General features: G+C 33.1%; 1 protein-coding gene across 1 annotated transcript in view; it reads right to left on the bottom strand.

Annotated features, from left to right (window-relative positions):
• Positions 1–19,635, bottom strand: part of LOC143236631 (uncharacterized) — a 202,202-nt gene that overhangs the window by 119,166 nt on the left and 63,401 nt on the right. The window contains exons 4-8 of the mRNA XM_076474973.1: positions 8,748–8,792; positions 8,146–8,208; positions 6,541–6,621; positions 3,876–3,953; positions 293–355 (exon numbers count right to left, since the gene is read on the bottom strand). Coding sequence (XP_076331088.1) covers positions 293–355; positions 3,876–3,953; positions 6,541–6,621; positions 8,146–8,208; positions 8,748–8,792 — 330 coding nt within the window. The remainder of the gene's footprint in view (positions 1–292; positions 356–3,875; positions 3,954–6,540; positions 6,622–8,145; positions 8,209–8,747; positions 8,793–19,635) is intronic.

Below are 19,635 nucleotides of genomic sequence, written 5' to 3'. Positions count from 1 at the left end.
AATAGTTAGTTAATTAGTTTGTTTAAGTATTAATCAGTTAGTTTAATAGTTTAATAATAGTTTATTTTAAATGGTTAGTTTAATAGTTTTACTTTGTAACTTCATTTTTTTAATATATCAAAATAAGACATCCCCCAAAAATAAGCCCTAGTGTCATATTTTGGAGTGAAAATTAATATAAGCCCTGTCTTATTTTCGGAGAAACACGGTACTAATTTAAAGAAATTCTGAAAGTTAAACATATACTTTCATCAGACACTATTTATAATTAAAGAATCATAATTATACTTACTTTTAGACCTTGTAGTCCCATAAAACCTTTTTCACCTTTGTAACCTGCATACCCAGGAGGGCCCTGGTAAGAAGTAGCAAAATTATACTGTGTTATAGTTCATGAAGTTACTATAATAATCAAAATTAATGAACATGGCTAGCTGAAAACAAAGAGAAATATTCAAATATTCAATAATGATCATAAATATACAGCAATGAGACCCAACAAAATATTTCTTTAATAGAACCATATACATATAAGTGAGCTATTTTAATTGGAAATCAATTATGTAAGTCAGTGCCTTTAGACTGAATATAGACCCCTGCACTTTTTAGGATTAAAGTTTATATTTTTCTATTCAAAACTTTAAATACAGTATATGAATATCAATCTCATAAATGTTCTTTAGGTTATATTGTACCTATCACTGGTTATACATTTACATAAACAAATATGAAAATTATATTACAATTTACAGCTTTTACACTAACCAAGAGTAGTTTTGAAAACAGGTATGGCATTTCAATCACTGGTGTGATCATTATCAAGTGTACAAGTTTTCACAGTAAAGAATAGTTTAGTATTTAAATCAGCATTCAAAATATAACAATATATTTAAAGTCTAGAACTGATCGTAGTTAATTATTCATGTAGTATCAGAAACATTACACATTCCAAAAAACAAGAACAATTTAATGTGTAATTTCCCTATGAAACCAAAACAAAGTCCATTAAAAACTTTCTTGATGAATGTAGTGAAAAAAACTTCAAAAATACTGATAAAAAAGAAGCCTATAAAACCAAATTTGGCATCAGCAGAAAGAAAAGACTGAAATTTCTAAGGAATAATGAAGACTTTGTTACTCAAAGAGCAATTAAAGGAAACTCAATCATTGTTTTAACACTGACAGTATGATTCCTTAACAGTAAATATACTTAAATGGTAATCTAAGATTACTCAGTCAAATACTGACCTCAACCAAACACACAACAAAAAACTGAGAAAACTGCCCACACTACTATAAAAAGAAAAAAAAAACTATTAACTTTAACCTTCATAATTTTCTGCATACAAACCTAGAACATGAAATATCTACAATTTACTGCAAGTCCATAAAAACTGAATAACCCTAGGCTCAATGTATTCTTATGACTCTGTAAACTACAACCTTGGTAAATACTTTAACTGTATTTTACATTACTTTATGTTTCCAAAATAAGAACCCAATTGAAAAACATTCCACACCTTCTACAACACTTACACAGTTTAGACAGTAATGTCATCATGCCCAGCTTTGGTGTCATAAATCTATTTCCTCAAACTCCTTGTTATAAACCAATATAACTTACTGCAACATTTTTTCACAATATTTCAAAAGAGAGAATCAATATAAAGCAGGAACACACAACTGAACAGTTAAAACTAGCCACACTTATTTGCTTTCAATACTTCCTTCAATTACACAGACTTGCCATGGAAAATCCATTATCAAGCACTCTGGCCATTTTTTCCTTAAATCACAAGCATGCCATAACCATTTCCATATATAAGCCTGTATTTTGGCTAAGATATGTAGGCAATGTTTTTTGTGACTTTAGTTGTCAAGATGAGCAAACAATATTTCTACAATATATGAACAATTTACATAAAGACATACATTTCACAGAGGAAAATTAAAACAACTACATGACAAATATTTTAAATGTTAACATTACACTTACCACTAAAATTCATAGAAAAACACACACAACAGAAATTACATAAACTGATTTTCTTATCATGTAATCCATCAGAAGCTAGGCACTCTAAAAAGCCTCCTAAATTTAGTATACACTACATGCACCACAGAAAATACTGATAGACATTATGAGCTTAAAAATTTTTCACTAATGTTAACCAGTTCCCTACTAAAGCAGTTATAGAAACTGCTAATGAATTAAAACAAAAAATACAGGCAAGAGATGTGTAACAAACAAACAAACGTAAACACTCTACAAAACAAAAAAAAACCTAATTACTTGCACCATCCCATATATATAAAATAATAGCATATCTCTTTCAGAAATTCTGAAAAGACTAGCACATAACTATATACCTTTGACATGACACCTAGATTCACTTTCATCCCTGGAATACAAATTAAAAACATGTTAAGAAAATTGTAATAGGAAACCACCTAACCAGGAAATATTTACAAAATATAGAGTGGGAGTTGTCCAGCCTTTTATATAGGATGTAACTTAAAGATCAGGTTAAAATAACACCAAAAACCCCCTTCCCAAGTCCATAAACATACTAGTAAAAACTAACACAGTTTTTCTGAAAAGAACACTACAGTACTAAAATATGACCCTGATAATAACAGAAGAAGAATCTGAGAAGCTTTATTAATAAAATCAAACAATTACCAAAAACCCAGGTACATCTCTATATATCTGATTGTTATTTCCCCACACATTCATAAGATTATGCAAATATTGTGCATAAAATATTCCACAATTTTATTTATTCATATTTATATTGTTTTTGTTAGACATAAATAATCTGTAAAATTCACACATACTGATATTTATATGACTATTTAATTACAATTAATTTTAGAATTTAAATACATTATTGGATTTCCAATGTTGATTTAAATATTAAAATGCTCTTCATAGTAAGAACCTGAGTGCTTGATAATGATATCACCAATGATAGAAACCTGTAAAAGCTGTAAATTGTAATAAAATATACTTTATCAGTAAATAAATTCAAAACAAAATTCTGAATTTGCCTTATCTTGTAGCATTAAGAATGATATATGAATGATTGTAATGTAAGAAATAAAGGTAAATTTGAAATACTCACAGAGTATTGAACAGGCAATGCACATAAAGGTAACATGAATTTAAATTAATAAACTGGTGCAATTAATTTATTGCTAATTCAAAACATGTTTGTGCAGTGTTTCTATACTCAATGATTTTATTAACTGTAATAACAAACTAACAGAGTATTTTCATACAAGTTAAATGCCAAATGAAGAATCAATAGATATGATGATTCTTTAATGTGTTTATTTATTGTTTTGTTGTTTGTAACACAAATATTAGTGTAGTGCTATTTAAAGAATAAAATGTTGACTTAACTGTTTAGAAATGTGAACTTATGACAGTAAATACTGATATATATATATATATATATATGTTCTAGATTCATTTAATTCACTAATGATACAGATTTTTATCTTATCATAAATATATTTTGGACTGATAAAAGCTATCAGTACAATTTTTTAAATTTAATTAATACTAAACTGATGTTTTAATGAATTTAGTAGTTTTTATTCAAGAAAAGGACATTACATCTGTACACCTAATTCTAAGTTCATGTCTTGAGAATGTTTCTTTACAAGCTTCTGAAATAGTAGTAAATACATTACACAATTATCACAGTAGTGTTATAAGCAGACTCAGAGAATATTTGACAGATATAGTAAAAAATAAAGTTGTTTCTCAATCAGTCTGATATAAACCTGTAAAAATTATAGGACTAACTTCAATCTTATATATGATTAAATACTGCCCATCAAATTCTAAGAACAAAAACCAATCTTACTGGAAGTCCAGGAAGACCAGGTTCTCCAGGTTCACCTTTCACACCTATTGAATGTATTCCACCATCACCAGGATCACCCTATAAAAATATAATGTCAGATATTGTATATATATATCCCTGTTTATTAATCTTTTTCTTGTTTGTATTGTTCCAGCATCAAAATGACAAACTAACCATTTTATACTGTTCCTCACACTTATAACTTCCTTACAACTTGTAACTTCCTAATTAATATGCTATCTTTAAACTTTACTTCAGTACAAAATTATTAAAATGCACATTATTAACTATTTTAGCTGATTTTCATGCTTTAATCACTGAAACAGAACCATAGAATTTTCAAAAAATTTCTAGTATTTTTTTATCACTGAAAGCCATAACAGTTACATCTGATGAATCTTTGCCTTTGAAATTAAAATGAGCAACAACTGCTTGATATATGGTATTCAAATAATGGGTTACATGTAGTACAAAGAAACTATTGTGCACCCATGTATAGTAAAGCAACCTAGTGTAACACATACATATTTTTGAGCTTTCACATTTTGCTCAGCTTTAACAATAGGTATACATATTGTGTGTACATAATTAGACACACTTTACCTCAGGCTCCTACTAGAAGCATACTTACATAAACAGCAGCAAAATTAAATACTTGTATTCTAAACAAATATACTCACAAAATACTAAATAAAAAAAAAATGCATACCTATCACAACACAGATACACATGATTTTGCAAAATATTACATTAATTAGTATCAAATTTAAATGAGTAAATTGATCATTGTATAATAATTCTTATGTATTATATACTAAACTCTTAAGTTTTCAAAGCTCGTCAGTTATTTTTACTTTTAACATATGTAATTCCTTTCATTTAAGGATATTAATAATTAAAGAAGTAAAGAAAGTTATCGAACTTCATTCCATCATAACTGGTTAAGTTTTGACAAAGTTACAGTTGTTAATTTTTATGGGTTTTTCACTTGTTTAAGATGATAAGATGTAAAATACTACAAAATAAAATATATTGAGAACAGCATTTACTATCACAGCTGTTGAAGTATGGGATGCTCTACTGATACAGTTCTAGATGTTATTTTGACAAAGTATGCTGAGAAAGCTTCCGAAATTCTCCTCTCCAATTTGTAAAAAACACTTACAAGACCACAAAAACATTGCTAAGGAGGTGAAGTGCATTATTTTAGAACACTTTTGTGAACTCACTATGTCATTACAGTTTATGGTGCCATACATGGATCTGTTTTATCACAATAATCTAAACTGACAAGAGTCCTGCAGCACAGTTTCTATTGCAAAAGGCTCTGTTGCAAGGCTGTCATGTCTGAAGCACTAACATCCTTCCTATGGGGTTCCATAAGCCATCAAATATACAGAACAAGTTTCCCAGAGCCTACTTTTAAAAGACATTGACAAGAACTGGTTCTATGGTAACTTGACAAGCATGTCAGTATATGGAATAGCATGAATAGCTGTTTCATTTTACAGCTACTTGAAGTATTTGGTGGTTGAATGAATATGTTATGACAGTAGCTTGTCAACATGTGATTTGTGTCACTTTCCCAGATGGAGATTCATCTTTTTATGTTGCATATGGTTACCTGGGGCACATGTACAGCTTTTACCACTAACATTTGTATTTGTGGATTCTGAAATGTTAGAAGATACAGTACTTTACTTGCGATAAATTATGTGAGACTTACTGCAGGTCTTTGTTTCCTTAAGTTGATCCACAATAATTTGTTTTCCAACAAAAATACAAAAGATAATTCTCTCTTGGAAATTCTAATTCCATGATTAAAAATATGAATATTTCATGTTGGAAATGGCTTTTGAACACCCTTCCCAACAGCATTTAACTTTTGGTGGCATAAAGCTACCCTTTAAATGCCATATATAGTTCTGGCACATACCATTCACTGTAACTTTATATCATTTGTGATTGTTGTGTGACTTGCATGTTCAAAACAATTTAAATATGATGATATGATGTACTCAATCTTTTGTATTGTGTGTGATGATAGCATAATGTCGTTTCTGTATTATAGCTTCAATAGATTTTTCAATAGGATGTGTTTTTTCTTATAGCAAAGCCACATCGAGCTATCTGCTGTTTTCAATAGAAACAAACATACTGATTTGGTTCCCACAAGTAGAAATCTAGATTAACTTGACCTTTGTCAACCCAGTTTAAGTAAGATTCAATGCCCTGGAGTTGTCCAGATTATATATATATATATATAAATATAGACTAATGGGTATGGAGAGAGAAACAGACAAGATATAAGGGAGGCCAGTGGAAGCATACAAGGAAGATGGTTTAACCTGAAAAAGGAATGTCATTAGAAAGAAAAGAAATAATAATTAATTATCAGATTTAGTATGAATAATCAAGTGTAATGAAATAGTCTTTTTTTTTAGTTTAATAATGATAATTGTTTGATGTATGTGGTCATATACAATAAAATGTGACTATATCTTTTTACAGCTACACCATGTATATAAACAAACTAGGAACATTATTACAATAAATTATAATATTGAGGTAAGTTATGATTGTCTATAATATTCTAATTATCAAATTACACATTAATTTATCTAGATTTACAATTGTTAGCAGATGATAGAATGTATATACGTACTTGATACCCTTTTGGTCCAGGAGGTCCAGGAAAGCCTATATTTCCTTCTGACCCATGTCGTCCAGGTATACTAGGTTTACCCTATCAAAAAAACATACTTAACAAAGTTCATTTTGGAAAAATATATAATATAAATTTCACTAAAACTTATAACTGAGTAAAACAGGTACTGTCAATTTTAAAAAGAAATTTCCACTGTTACATATACATAAGTGTGTACTTATATGTGGTTTATTTAGTACTAGAATAGTGCTGAAAATGCAAATTGTCACAAAGCAGAACTTCATAATATTGTAAATAGTTAATGTACATAGTGTGTAGTAAGTTATTTACAAGTATTTAAAATTACACCCTTCCACTAAATCTTTTAAAGCCAGAACTGTGATGTTCCATCATCTTTCAATGTGAAAAATAATATATACTCAGTTATGTATATTCAGATATAATTTCTGTACAATTCTTTTGCACTTATATCCTTCTGTATTATTTCTCTCCTGGGGTGCAAATCATACCTAAATGAATAGATGGTGCAAAGATTTGTACAAGTTGATATGTCAAGAGTTAATCGTCCAGTGAACATGTACAACAAGAATATATTTTAATTCTACTCTCATCAGGGAAATAATTCCACCAGCTAATGTAGCCATACCTTTCTGAGATTAGTTCCAAAAATGCAAGAATTATCTTGTACAGAGATAGATTAATATCTCTTAACTTGTTTTCTCTTCAAAGTTTACAAGATTATCCAGAGAATTAACAAAATAAATAATTGATTTATTTATGCTGTATTTTCAAGTTAACAGAACTAAAGCACATAAGTTTAAGATTTGGAAAAGACAAGCTAGGTTGTTTTGTTGTTGTTTTTTTCAGTTAAAAGGGTTTTTATTTTTCTAACAAAGGGACTTATTTAAGAAATAAGTTATCATTAAGTAGGGGAGGCCAGCATTTGAAAAGAATTTATGGAGAAAATTGGTGATTTTTACTAAAAAAATATAAATGGTTGGTTTAGTTTTTTTCCTTTTCTCAAGGGTGAGTGTGCAAGTACAGTCTTGACAGATTATATTATCTCTTGTTGTCTGTTTTTAACAAGATATTAAACAGAATTTTCCTCTGAAGAATTTTTTTAACAATATGAATAATGTGACAGCACTGAACAACCTTCAAAAAATAGAGTCAGCTTAATGCAATAAAGTGTTCTGAAATTAAAGTATCTAATAATATTAAAAATTGCTCTGTTAGCAGAATGTGTTTAGACATTCCTATCAGTGTCAATCATTGGGTGATCACACAGTCTATATGTAAAGAAAATGCCAATAACATCAACTCTTACAAACCCCAAGCAAAAACAGTTCCTATAGCATTTGTTTTCAAATCCCAGCAATACCCCTTTATTTAAATTTTTAAACTTCCTTTTAACTAACAAAATTACCATTCATATTTTATGAACACATTTACATCTTCCTAATGTTAGTTTGTGAGAATCTGAAATATAAATGACATCTGCAGTACAACATGCTAGTTGCATTCAAACCTTCTGATTATAGCAAAGTACTGTAATAGTTTTATATTAGTACATAAAACATACTAAATATATTTTAATCTTACATCATATCCATCTCTGCCAGAAAGACCATAATCTCCTTGAGGGCCTTCAATGCCAGGTTTACCCTAAATTATAAAACAGAAAACCAATTCCAATTAAAATTAATTTTATATATAGAATAAATATGCACTCTTGCAAAAGCAGCCCATTATAAATATTTTGCAATTAACAACAACAATTACTTACATATCTTTACATACTAAAATATTTTTAACTTTTTAATTTTAATATATACAAGTATGTAAATGCAGCATGCAAAATTAAGCATCTGAAATCTAAACTTTATACTGAAAATAGTCCAATAACATGAGGTAGAAATAAGTTCATATTTTGACAGCTAATAAGAAACAAATTCACTGAGTAGGAAGAAATACTACTTCTCTTGGTAATTTCACTTTTTCTCTCAGATTTGAGAGGAACAACATTAATAATTTAATAATTTTCTTGTCACCTATTTTCTAATATGTTGAAAGTAGCATTTTGTTACACTACCATTTCTAGACAATGAGAAATGATAAGGTATCACAAACTGTTGTTAACTGCACTTTGATTACAAATAAATATATATTTGTTTACATATATAGATATGAAAATATCCCTTTACCTGATTTCCTCGAGCACCTTGTAGTCCATCAAACCCAGGATCACCCTGTGGTGGAAAATGATTTAGGCTATTTTAGCTTTCACATGTGAAACAAATGCAAAAACTTTGCACATATATTTCTCTACAAGTGGGTTTTCTCGACATCACTGAATTTCAAATCTGTTGTGACATGAATAAGAGCCATTCCCAAACAATGTACTATTTTTTTTTGTAAATTTTGTTATTAAGCTCAATAAAATTCGGCCTACCAATTCCTACATGACTTTATTAAACGATGCAACACCGACACATATCTCGTACGCACACGGCACCAGTGAAATACTGGACCTATGCCTGTGTTCGTCTAATATGAGTCGCAAATTCGTAAACTTTCATGTTGGTCACGACTTGGATAGTGACCACCTCCCAGTTTGGTGTATCTTCAGTCTCACCCCCCACTTAATCTATAATGGCGACAGTTTTCAAATCTGTTGGGACATGAATAAGAGCCATTCCCAAACAATGTACTATTTCCTTTTGTAAATTTTGTTATTAAGCTCAATAAAATTCGGCCTACCATAACCAGGTGGTTAAGGTACTCGACTCATAATGCGAGGGGTGCGGTTTCAAATCCCTGTCATACCAAACATACTCCCTCTTTCAGGCGTTATAATGTTGATGGTCATTCCCCCAATTCGTCGGTCAAAGAGTAGCCCAAGAGTTGGCGTTATAGACACAGAAGACATTAAGGAAGCGTTAAGTACACAAAACATAAAACATATTTCAGTAGACCGTATAATTTCAAACATTACTAAAAAAACCCACAAACCTAATCAAAGTAGTCACAGACAACAGCCAAGATATTACACAGCTCATTAATAATGGTATCACTATGTGGTATCAAAGGTACACAGTAGAACAAACAAAAACACCAGCATTGGTTGTCACACGGTGCTACCAATGCCAAAGGTTTGGACATGTAGCAGCAGCATGCCAAGCAAATGCGCGTTGTGTGGGCTGTGGGGAGAATCACCACATTACACAATGTACTAAACAAAACCCCAAACCCAAATGCTGCAATTGTGGGGAAGAACTCACGGCTAACTATAAAGGGTGTCAGAAATATAAATCCATTAAAACACACTTGTACGAAATTAAAAATCCCAACACGAACAAGCCGCCACCACCATGAACAATTAAGGAACCCACACTTACCACTCCAGCACCACAAAGCACAACTACACAAACAAACACTTACGCTGCAGTGGTTAAAACTTCATCATCCCGACAGGAAAAACCATCACCATGTGAAGACGAAACATCCAAACCACCTCAAAACACACAACCAACAACGATTGAAACCACACTGACATCTGCCATAACTTCCACTTTCTCGGAAATAATGGCAGAATATACAAACCCTACAAACACCAACAGTCTCACAGACATAATAGTTAAAATCATATTGCAAAACATACATAAATACTTGCCGCAAATTTTAACCACCATCATAAACTCTACTAAACATGGTTAACTTCACAGTTCTACACATCAATATCCAGGGTGCTCTTGCTTCCAAGAAACATGAGATTGAAGATACAACAAACTCCATAAAACCAGATGTAATTATAATTAGTGAAACTCTCCTATATAACTACCATCGATTCAAATTAAACGGCTACTTCATTATTAGGCATGACAGGAAGGATAATAGAGATCCATCAGAGGCATCTTATTATTGTACAGGACTGAACTTATAGTTCAGGAACTTGGTATCCCTTCCAGTAACGAATCTATAATTATTAATATAAAAACGCAAAATCATACAAACGTTACTGTGGCGGGCATCTACTGCTCGCCTAGTACAGTATTAGATGTAAACCTTTTGAATATATTGTATAATAGCAATTCTAATCTTATTATTACCGGCGACCTAAATAGTAAACATATAGCATTCAACTGTCGAAGTACAAACGCAAATGGCAATATACTTTTTCAATTTCTGGATGAATCAAACATGACTTTATTAAACGATGCAACACCGACACATATCTCATACGCACACGGCACCAGTGAAATACTGGACCTATGCCTGTGTTCGTCTAATATGAGTCGCAAATTCGTAAACTTTCATGTTGGTCACGACTTGAATAGTGACCACCTCCCAGTTTGGTGTATCTTCAGTCTCACCCCCCCACTTAAATAAAATCATAGTTAAAGACCAACTGAATTACAACAAAGCTAATTGGCCAGTTTTTCAAACTATATTAAATGAAACCTTACCTCCCGAAGTACTACACATTGCCGCGGACGCATCAGATATAGATGCATACTGTCATATCATCTCTGAGTGTCTAAAACATGCTGCCAACAGTTCTATACCGAAACAAAAACACTTCACAACAACTCATTCATGGCAACCACATAAAGAGATAATACACTTAATTAAAGTCAGACGTATACTCCGCAGACAGTACATTCAAAATCGCAACCCTACACTTAAAACACAGATAAACACAATAAGGAACAAAATACGAAACTTAATCAGACAACAAAAACAAGAAAACTGGGACACCTTCTGTTCCAATTTAAATCACAAAACTCATCCTAAACAATTCTGGACACATTTGAAAAGATTTACAAATACAGGAACAACACACACAGTATATCCACCACTGGAACTGGATGGAAAAACAGCATACACTAACACAGAAAAAGCAGAGATATTTAAAAAACACCTAGAAAACACGTTCAAGACACATCATGAACCAGACATGAACAGACACTTCTATAATACAGTTAACAACTTTATTGATCACAACAGAAGCATTTTTACACCTAAATTTCCAGTCAACACTATTATACACCAAGAAAATACAAAAGACTGGAGCACTCATCAACTGATAAAACATATCACTGTAACAGAAGTCGTAACTGCTATTTACAATACAAAAAACAAAGCCCCTGGAGAAGATGGTATTCAAGCTATCCTCCTAAAACAAGGCACTCAGATATTATATGAACGCCTACAAGCGTTATTTAATCTATCACTATCAGTAGGATATATCCCCGTTTCTTGGAAGGAAGCAATAATATTAATGTTCCAGAAAGAAGGAAAGCCAGCGAATAAACCAAACAACTACCGCCCGATTAGCTTAACCAGTTGTATTGGCAAAGTATTAGAGAGGATAATTAGTAATCGTCTGTCAGTATATTTAGAAGAAAATTCAAAATTACCAGAAATTCAAAACGGATTTCGAAAAAACCGCCAAACTACAGACCACCTGATTCGACTTACAGAATCAATTACCGACAGCTTCAACAAAAACGAATGCACTGTAGCTTGCTTTCTCGACATTGAGAAAGCTTTTGACACAGTGTAGCATAATGGTTTACTTCACAGATTGCTTGAAATGGCATTACCCCAGGAAACTATTCGCTGGCTGTCCAACTTCCTGGAAAACAGAATGTGCAAAATAAATGTGAATGGGGCCCACTCAGGGTCCTTTTCACCCGAAGCAGGAGTCCCGCAGGGAGGGGTTGTTAGCCCTATATTATTTATCATGTACGTGAGTAATATGCCTCTGTCGGATCTAAATTTAGGTTATGCATCACAGTTCGCTGACGATGTAGCAGTCTGGAAAAGTGCCCCCACTCCGTCAATAGCAGCAACGAACCTACAACCAGTCCTAAATAACATCGAAGAATACTGCCAGAAATACAGAATCAAAATCAATATTCCGAAAACCCAAGTCATATTATTCAGTAGACTGAATAAGCTGAAAAAAGATCCACCAAAGCTCTATATGAATGGATCACTTTTACTGACTGCTACTTCTGCTAAATTTCTAGGTCTAACCTATGATTAAAAATTAACGTGGTTACCACATATTAAAAATATACTGATACGAATCTGGAAAAGAGCAAACTATGCAAGAAGTCTTTCAGGTAAAATCCAAGGAACATCACCAGACAACATACTTAAAATCTACGAAACGTACATTAGACCAACAATAGAATATGCATCACCTGCCTGGATTAACATAGCACCCACACATTTACAAAAACTTCAACGTATACAAAATTCAGTTTTAACCTCGGCATATAAAGTACCACGTGGCACCTCAACCACATTCATGCACAAGTATGCAAACATAGACACAATATCTGAAAGACTCTTGCATAATTCTCTGAAATATTTCAATAAAAATTGGCATAAGAATGACTTAATGTGTGATCTCGACAGATATCACGTACATGATGTAAATAGTCCTAAATACCTCTCCCCTTTTAACATGTATTTAAGAAATGTAACAGAAGCTGGCCACTATGCACTAGACACTTAATCCCTGTTTCCTTTTTATTATTATTATTTTTCTTTTTAATCATTATTTTTTTCTCTTTCATTTATTGAATTATTATTCAATTATTTTTTTACTACAAGTAGTAGTAGCATTCTCTCTATGAAGAAAAAGGAGAAAAATATAATATATATATATATATATGAAAATACAAAAATTTATTTTTGTACAAAGTGTTTTTGTATTAACAAAAAGAAGAAAAAAATACAAGAGAAATAGTAAAAGAAAAAAAAGAACTTCTTGTTCGTCCATGCATGGACTGAGCCCTGAAATGGGCCTGAGTACGATGTTATACTTTTACTCTGGGCCAAAGCTATAAAAACAACAACAAAAAAAACCTAAAGACAGACGCTATAATCGTTCGGGAGGGAGGAAGAGGTCTAATGTACCTGACCCTCCTGGGTATTCAACATCAATACCTAAATACCGACACAGTGAAACTAATGTGTTCATTCACGTATTTAAAGATAAGATAATCAACGTTTTATATTTTTCATTGACGATTTAATATATTCAACTAACCGTCATCTACAACTTTAAAGGAGTTTAAGAAAATAATTGATAATATTTTGTGGATCTGACTAGATTGGGCCCGGCAAGGCCAAGCGTGTTAAGGGGTTCGACTCGTAATCCGGGTGTTGCGGGGTAGAATCAACTTCACACCAAACATGCTCGCCCTTTCAGGCGTGGGGGCAATATAATGTCATGGTCAATCCCACTATTCGTTGGTAAAAGAGTAGCCCAAGAGTTGGCGGTGGGTGGTGATGACTAGCTGTCTTCCCTCTAGGCTTACACTGCTAAATTAGGGACGGCTAGCGCAGATAGCACTCGAGTAGCTTTGCGCGAAATTGAAAAAAAAGAAAAGAAGAGAGACTAGATTGGGAGATTAATTTTCTGTTTGTTAATAGGCCAATGGACCCTTTGATTACCCATTATTTATAAAACCATAAAAATTAGCATAAAATTTAAGCTCATAGTGTTTCTTGTATTTTTATCGGTCACCTATATTGTTGTTAATACTGGACGCAATGTCCGAAGCACGAAAACCTCAAAGTACAAACAAGTTTCCGCGACTGTGCTCTCTTTTTCTTAGTGTCCATAGCACAAAATTTAATTTATAATGGCATCCACTTGAAATTAACATCTATTACAGTTTCGAACGGGAACATTATGATTGTATTAGTCTGCGCATTGTTGTCGACCAGCTTTACCACATTTTTGAAAGTAGTTTCACATTTTTAGCTCCCCGCTAGCACAGCGGTAAGTTTACGGATTTACAACATTAAAATCAGGGATTCCCGTCGGTGGGCTCAGCAGATAACCCGATGTGGCTTTGCAATTAGAAAACACAAACATATTTTTAGAACAACACACTTTTGGCTAATTCGTAATAGTCTGCTTTTATTGGCTTGCAACTATTCATTTGAAGTCTTTTCGTAAGCTTGTAATGTTCAGGTCTCTTCTTACCATAACCATAGTTTGTAAATAATATTGGGTGCTTTAAACTCGTGATTCTTCTAGAGACGACAAGTGCAACAAAATTATGTAAGGTTGCTATGTATAACAAACATAAGGAATAATTTTATTTAAGATAGAACATACTACGTTTTGACAAATCATTGGCCTGTCTTCTTCAGAAATGGTTGGTTATTAGCAGTATAATGTTTATACAAGTAAAAAAAATGGAGAAAAAAAAGGTAAAGATTAATAAAAAAATCGCTATATAAATAGCCAAATCCTTCCAAAAATAACTTTAATCTACAATTAAATGTTGAATTTCTGTCAGTTGTATGGATTCAGGTTAGGATAAAAGTATTTAAACTGAATAGTAGTATACATCCCTACAGTGACTAATAAAAACAAGCTTAGTTACTTGTGTACGATTTTGTGCATTCATCCATACTTTGTTTCTATTTTTTTAGCATTATCATTCCTCCACCATACTTAATTTTTTATTAAAAACATTATTACTTGTTTCCCCTCGTTTTTAAACAGTTTATTTGAAGTAGGTTGATTGTATTTTTTATAATTCAATGGTAACATGTATTGTTAAGACCCCCGGCCACGAAAAACCGACCCCTCGAATCACGCCAAATTTTGAAATCTTATGTTCCAGAAGGTGTTGATTGATAGAAGTAACTACTTTATTGTATTATTTATAATCTTTTTTTTTTCAGGCTTTAAATCCATGAAGTATGAAAACAATATATAGCTGTTTGTAGCAGTAATGGTTTCTGAGGCTTCAGCGTTCCAATCTTCTCCAGAATCAATATCATACACCTTACTTTCTTCTAACCTAATTCGATTTTGGCCTTTCAGAGTATTGTTTTTCTCATTGCCCTTCTTGCTCCACTTTTAACATCATTTCTTCGCTTCCAATTAATATGATTTGTTTTATTCAAGCATGAATCCAAAGGTAAGCAGCATCTACAAATGCCACAGACGAAGCAGTCTCCTTTCTTTCTGTTTATGTTCCTGGTAAGGCATTCTACAGATTTCATTTGTGAGTATATTTTTTCAGTCAGAAGAAGAAGCTTTTTTAGATTGTATTATTGGATTACGGTTACGTAGTGTGACACTTCCAATCCGTTTTTCGTCTCTGACTTTTTTCTTCCTAAATTTGGGTCGTTTTTTTGCGACAAGAGGTCGTTTTAATATAATACCATTTTTATCAGTCTCATATTTTGCATTACACTGGTGGCCAGTGAAGCTGCAATTGTTCCACCAGGATGTTACAAGTACAAGAGAGTGCCGGACCAATGATAAGAGGTGTCAGAGCTTTATGTATATGTGGACTGAGGATTTTTCTACACTATATATCTGTGATTTGTTGACGATAAATGTCAATAATAAATGTATTCAAAAAATCCACTTGTTTTAAGTTAATATATTCAAAACAAGTCAATTGTATGTGCAAAAGGTTTTTTTCGCTACAGGCTATCACAATTATATCTAAAGATTTAAATATTTCTCTTTTCCTGTCAAAAGCTCACACAGGATGATTGAATTACTTCAGAATTCAACTAACTAGTGGAATTATTTTTCTCTACTTTGTTGCTTGCCATAGAGCAGGGGATAAATTCGCTTACATTACTCTGTGGGTTACCACAGTTGTATCTCGATTTTTTAAAAACCGCCTCCTTTTCGTCAAAATATACACAGACGAATTCAGTTTCTTCAGAACACTCTTTAACAAGGCAAATGTTTCTTCTTATCTCTATTAAACTGTGATACTCTGAAATATCACCAAACTACTCATTCACATGCCAGCTAACTTCAATGTCAGACTTCAAAATGTCAATCCTTGACCTTCTTATACAAATACTTCTTACCACATTTGATGTGTTTAACTTCACCCGCAAAACTGTTTTAATAATTCTAGTTAAATGCGTCTCTATAGTTCTCTGTTTTTCAACTCTCTTTCCATTTTGTATTGCGCTTGACTTTATCTCAAGCACTGTCCCGAAGTTTCTGCAGACAAGTATTTTTCTTCTATGTTCCCTTCAGTTACAATGAACATACTTTCAGGACGTTACTTTTCGAGACTTCAAGAAGCTTGACATCCTGCTTGTTCTATTTCCCTTGAGCTCTCGAAATGATTGCAAACTTCGGCAGTCTTCATTTTGTCTTGTTCCTCCAAACACTTACTCTCTGGTATGTTGCCAATCACCAAGTCACGTATTGATGCCTTCATACACATAGCCTCAAGTTCTTCTACATACTTTAAGGTATTCACCTTTATTTTTGTTATAGAAAACATTCTTACTGTCTTATCAATTAGTGCATGTAGGCATACCTTACCTATCATCTGGATATCAGATACTAGACTGGTTCTCATTACTGCACTACTGTGTCTCTTACGACTTTTACTTTCTTGTTCTCGACATAGCCTTTATCTATTGACATATTGTAATTTACTGGCACCTCTTGATATATGTAATATATTCCAGTCACTCATGGTATTGTTGATCCATTTCCTAACTTAAACCAACCATTAGTTATATACTGATCAATTATGGAAATGACACTTCCTTCTTCTTGTGCTGAACCTGACGTGTTTTCTTAATTCTGTTTCTTCTGCCAGTCACATTCATGGTGATAGTTTCTCTTTACTTGTTTCTTATCAACATTGTCATTTTTGGGACTTTCTTTCTGTTAGATGTGCTTGGCAATGTGAATTTGTGTTCTTATTTTCTCTATCTCCAGTCTCTTCTTTCTCTTATTTCACAGTTTACGCTCTTATTCTTTCTCTCTCTAGATTTTCAGTCTTTCCTTTTATTCTCTCCCTCTTTTCTTCTTTTGTCTTTCTTCCTCTCTTCTCTCTCTCTTCTGTTACCACTCTTTTATCTCTAGCATTTGTTGCTGTTCAACGAACTCGAAGTTCGAAATCTTTTAACCTATGACGCTCACCTCTTTGTACAACACTAAAATCAAAGGTTCTATTTCCCTCGGTGGACTCAAAAGATAGCCTGATGTGGCTTTGCTATAAGAAAAACACACACACACACTCACCTCTTTGTATCCGTTTAGCAAAATCAGCTGACATGGTTATGTGACGTTATTGTAATCTCTATTCCCGTTGTGCGTATATAGGCCTACGTATTTTCATTGTTGTTCTCGTCTTGTTAATCTACCGTCTTATACCATTGTTTAAACCTGATTGACTCTAATAATGTCAGAGTTTTATGTATATTTGGGCTGAGGATTCTTCTAACGTAGGTACGTAGGACTTGTTAGCGATAAATATTAACAAGAAACAGACAGAACACAATACACTTGCATTAAAATAATGTATTCAAAACACGTCAGACGTATATACTAAAATCGTTTATAGTATAGAGTATCACGGTTGAATTTAAAACTTTAAATATTTCTCTTTTCTTGTCAGAAGTCCACACAGCTGATTCAATTACTTTTGAATTCAATTGACGAGATGAATTATTTCTTATCTTATGTTTCTTACTTAATCTGTGATAAATTCACTTTTGTTAGCTCGTGGGTTACCACAGGTGTCTCGAACATTAAATATTTATCTTTTTCTCGCCAAAGTTCACTCTTCAGAATAGCTTTTAACACGACGTATTCTCCTTATCTCTATTAAGTTGTGAAACTCACTTTAAAATATCACCTCAGATAGAGTTTCAACTCAACTTCAGCAGTTATTTGTAAGCGTGTGTGTGTTTTCTTATAGCAAAGCCACATCGAGCTATCTACTTACCCCGCCGAGAGGAATCGAACCCCTGATTTTAGCATTGTAAATCCAGAGACATACCGCTGTACCAGTGGGAGGCTATTTATAAGCATCACAGTCATAGATTCAATGCAGTAGTCATTATTTTCTTGGCTTATTCCTAGACACTAAGCAATGCCGTGCTCATTGAGAACTTGTTTCCAACTGCTCTTAAATGTTTCTCTGTCGTACTAAAGTCATTGCAAAAACTTCACTAATTTCTTGGCCAATGTGGAACAAGAAAAAAGAACATTTTGGGTGGTTTCCAATTTCCCACAATACTTTTCAAAGATATTAGGAGTCTCACAACTTGCGAAACGCTCAATAATGGCAGTTAGGTGTTCAGATAAGGCTATAACTCAACCTTAGTAGTTACTTGTAAGCATGATAAACTAGTATATTTAATGCGGTGACCATTATTTTATCGAATCATCCCTACATAGTGATATAGTTGAAAAGACACAATGATTTTATGTGATAGAACGGGTGTCAGTAGGTGACAGGAAATAGATAGAGATGAAGTTTGGCCAAGTGTTTAAGCTAAATAACCAGTTATTTGTGTTTTAGATAACACGTTTGTTTGCGTTTTTCAATTTTGCGTATCTGCACCAGCCGTCTCAACTTTAACAGTGTAAGCCTAGAGGGTTTGTTTGTTTTTGAATTTCGCGCAAAGCTACAGGAGGGCTATCTGCCCTAGCCGTCCCTAATTTACCAGTGTAAAACTATAGGGAAGGCAGCTAGCAATCACCACCCACCGACAACTATTGGGCTACTGTTGAAATTGGCCGTCAGTTTATAACACCCCTACGGCTGAAATGGCGAGCATGCTTTGTACGACGGGGCTTCGAACCTGCGACCTTCAGATTACGAGTCGAGCGCCTTAACCCACCCCGCCATGCCGGGCCAACATTAGAGGGAAAGCAGTTAGTCATCATCGCTCACCGCCAACTCTTGGGCTGCTCTTTTACCAACGAATAGGCCAAAGGTCGGCGACTTGCGGCTCGTGGGCTTTACTCTTGTTGTGAAGAAAAGTTGAAGCAAATTGGGTGTTAAAAATTTAATCGCAACATTTTCTAAGGGGCTTCGAACTTCTGATTCTAGCGTTGTAAATCCAAAGACTTACTAATGTATTATCAGGGGACCTTTCTTTTTCTCAACCTTTTTGCTATTTAGGTAAGATACTGCGGGTATCGAAATTTTTTAGTCTTAGACAAAAACAAAATGCTCCCCAGAGTTACAGCAGTACGTCTGCGGACTTACAACGTTAGGATCCGGGTTTCTATACCTATAGGGGACAGGGCACAGATAGCACAATGTG

The sequence above is a fragment of the Tachypleus tridentatus genome, chromosome 13, assembly GCF_004210375.1.
Source record: "Tachypleus tridentatus isolate NWPU-2018 chromosome 13, ASM421037v1, whole genome shotgun sequence".
Classification (NCBI taxonomy): domain Eukaryota; kingdom Metazoa; phylum Arthropoda; class Merostomata; order Xiphosura; family Limulidae; genus Tachypleus; species Tachypleus tridentatus.
The sequence above is the reverse complement of the archived record's forward strand: the minus strand, read 5'-3'. Positions and strand labels throughout refer to the sequence as shown.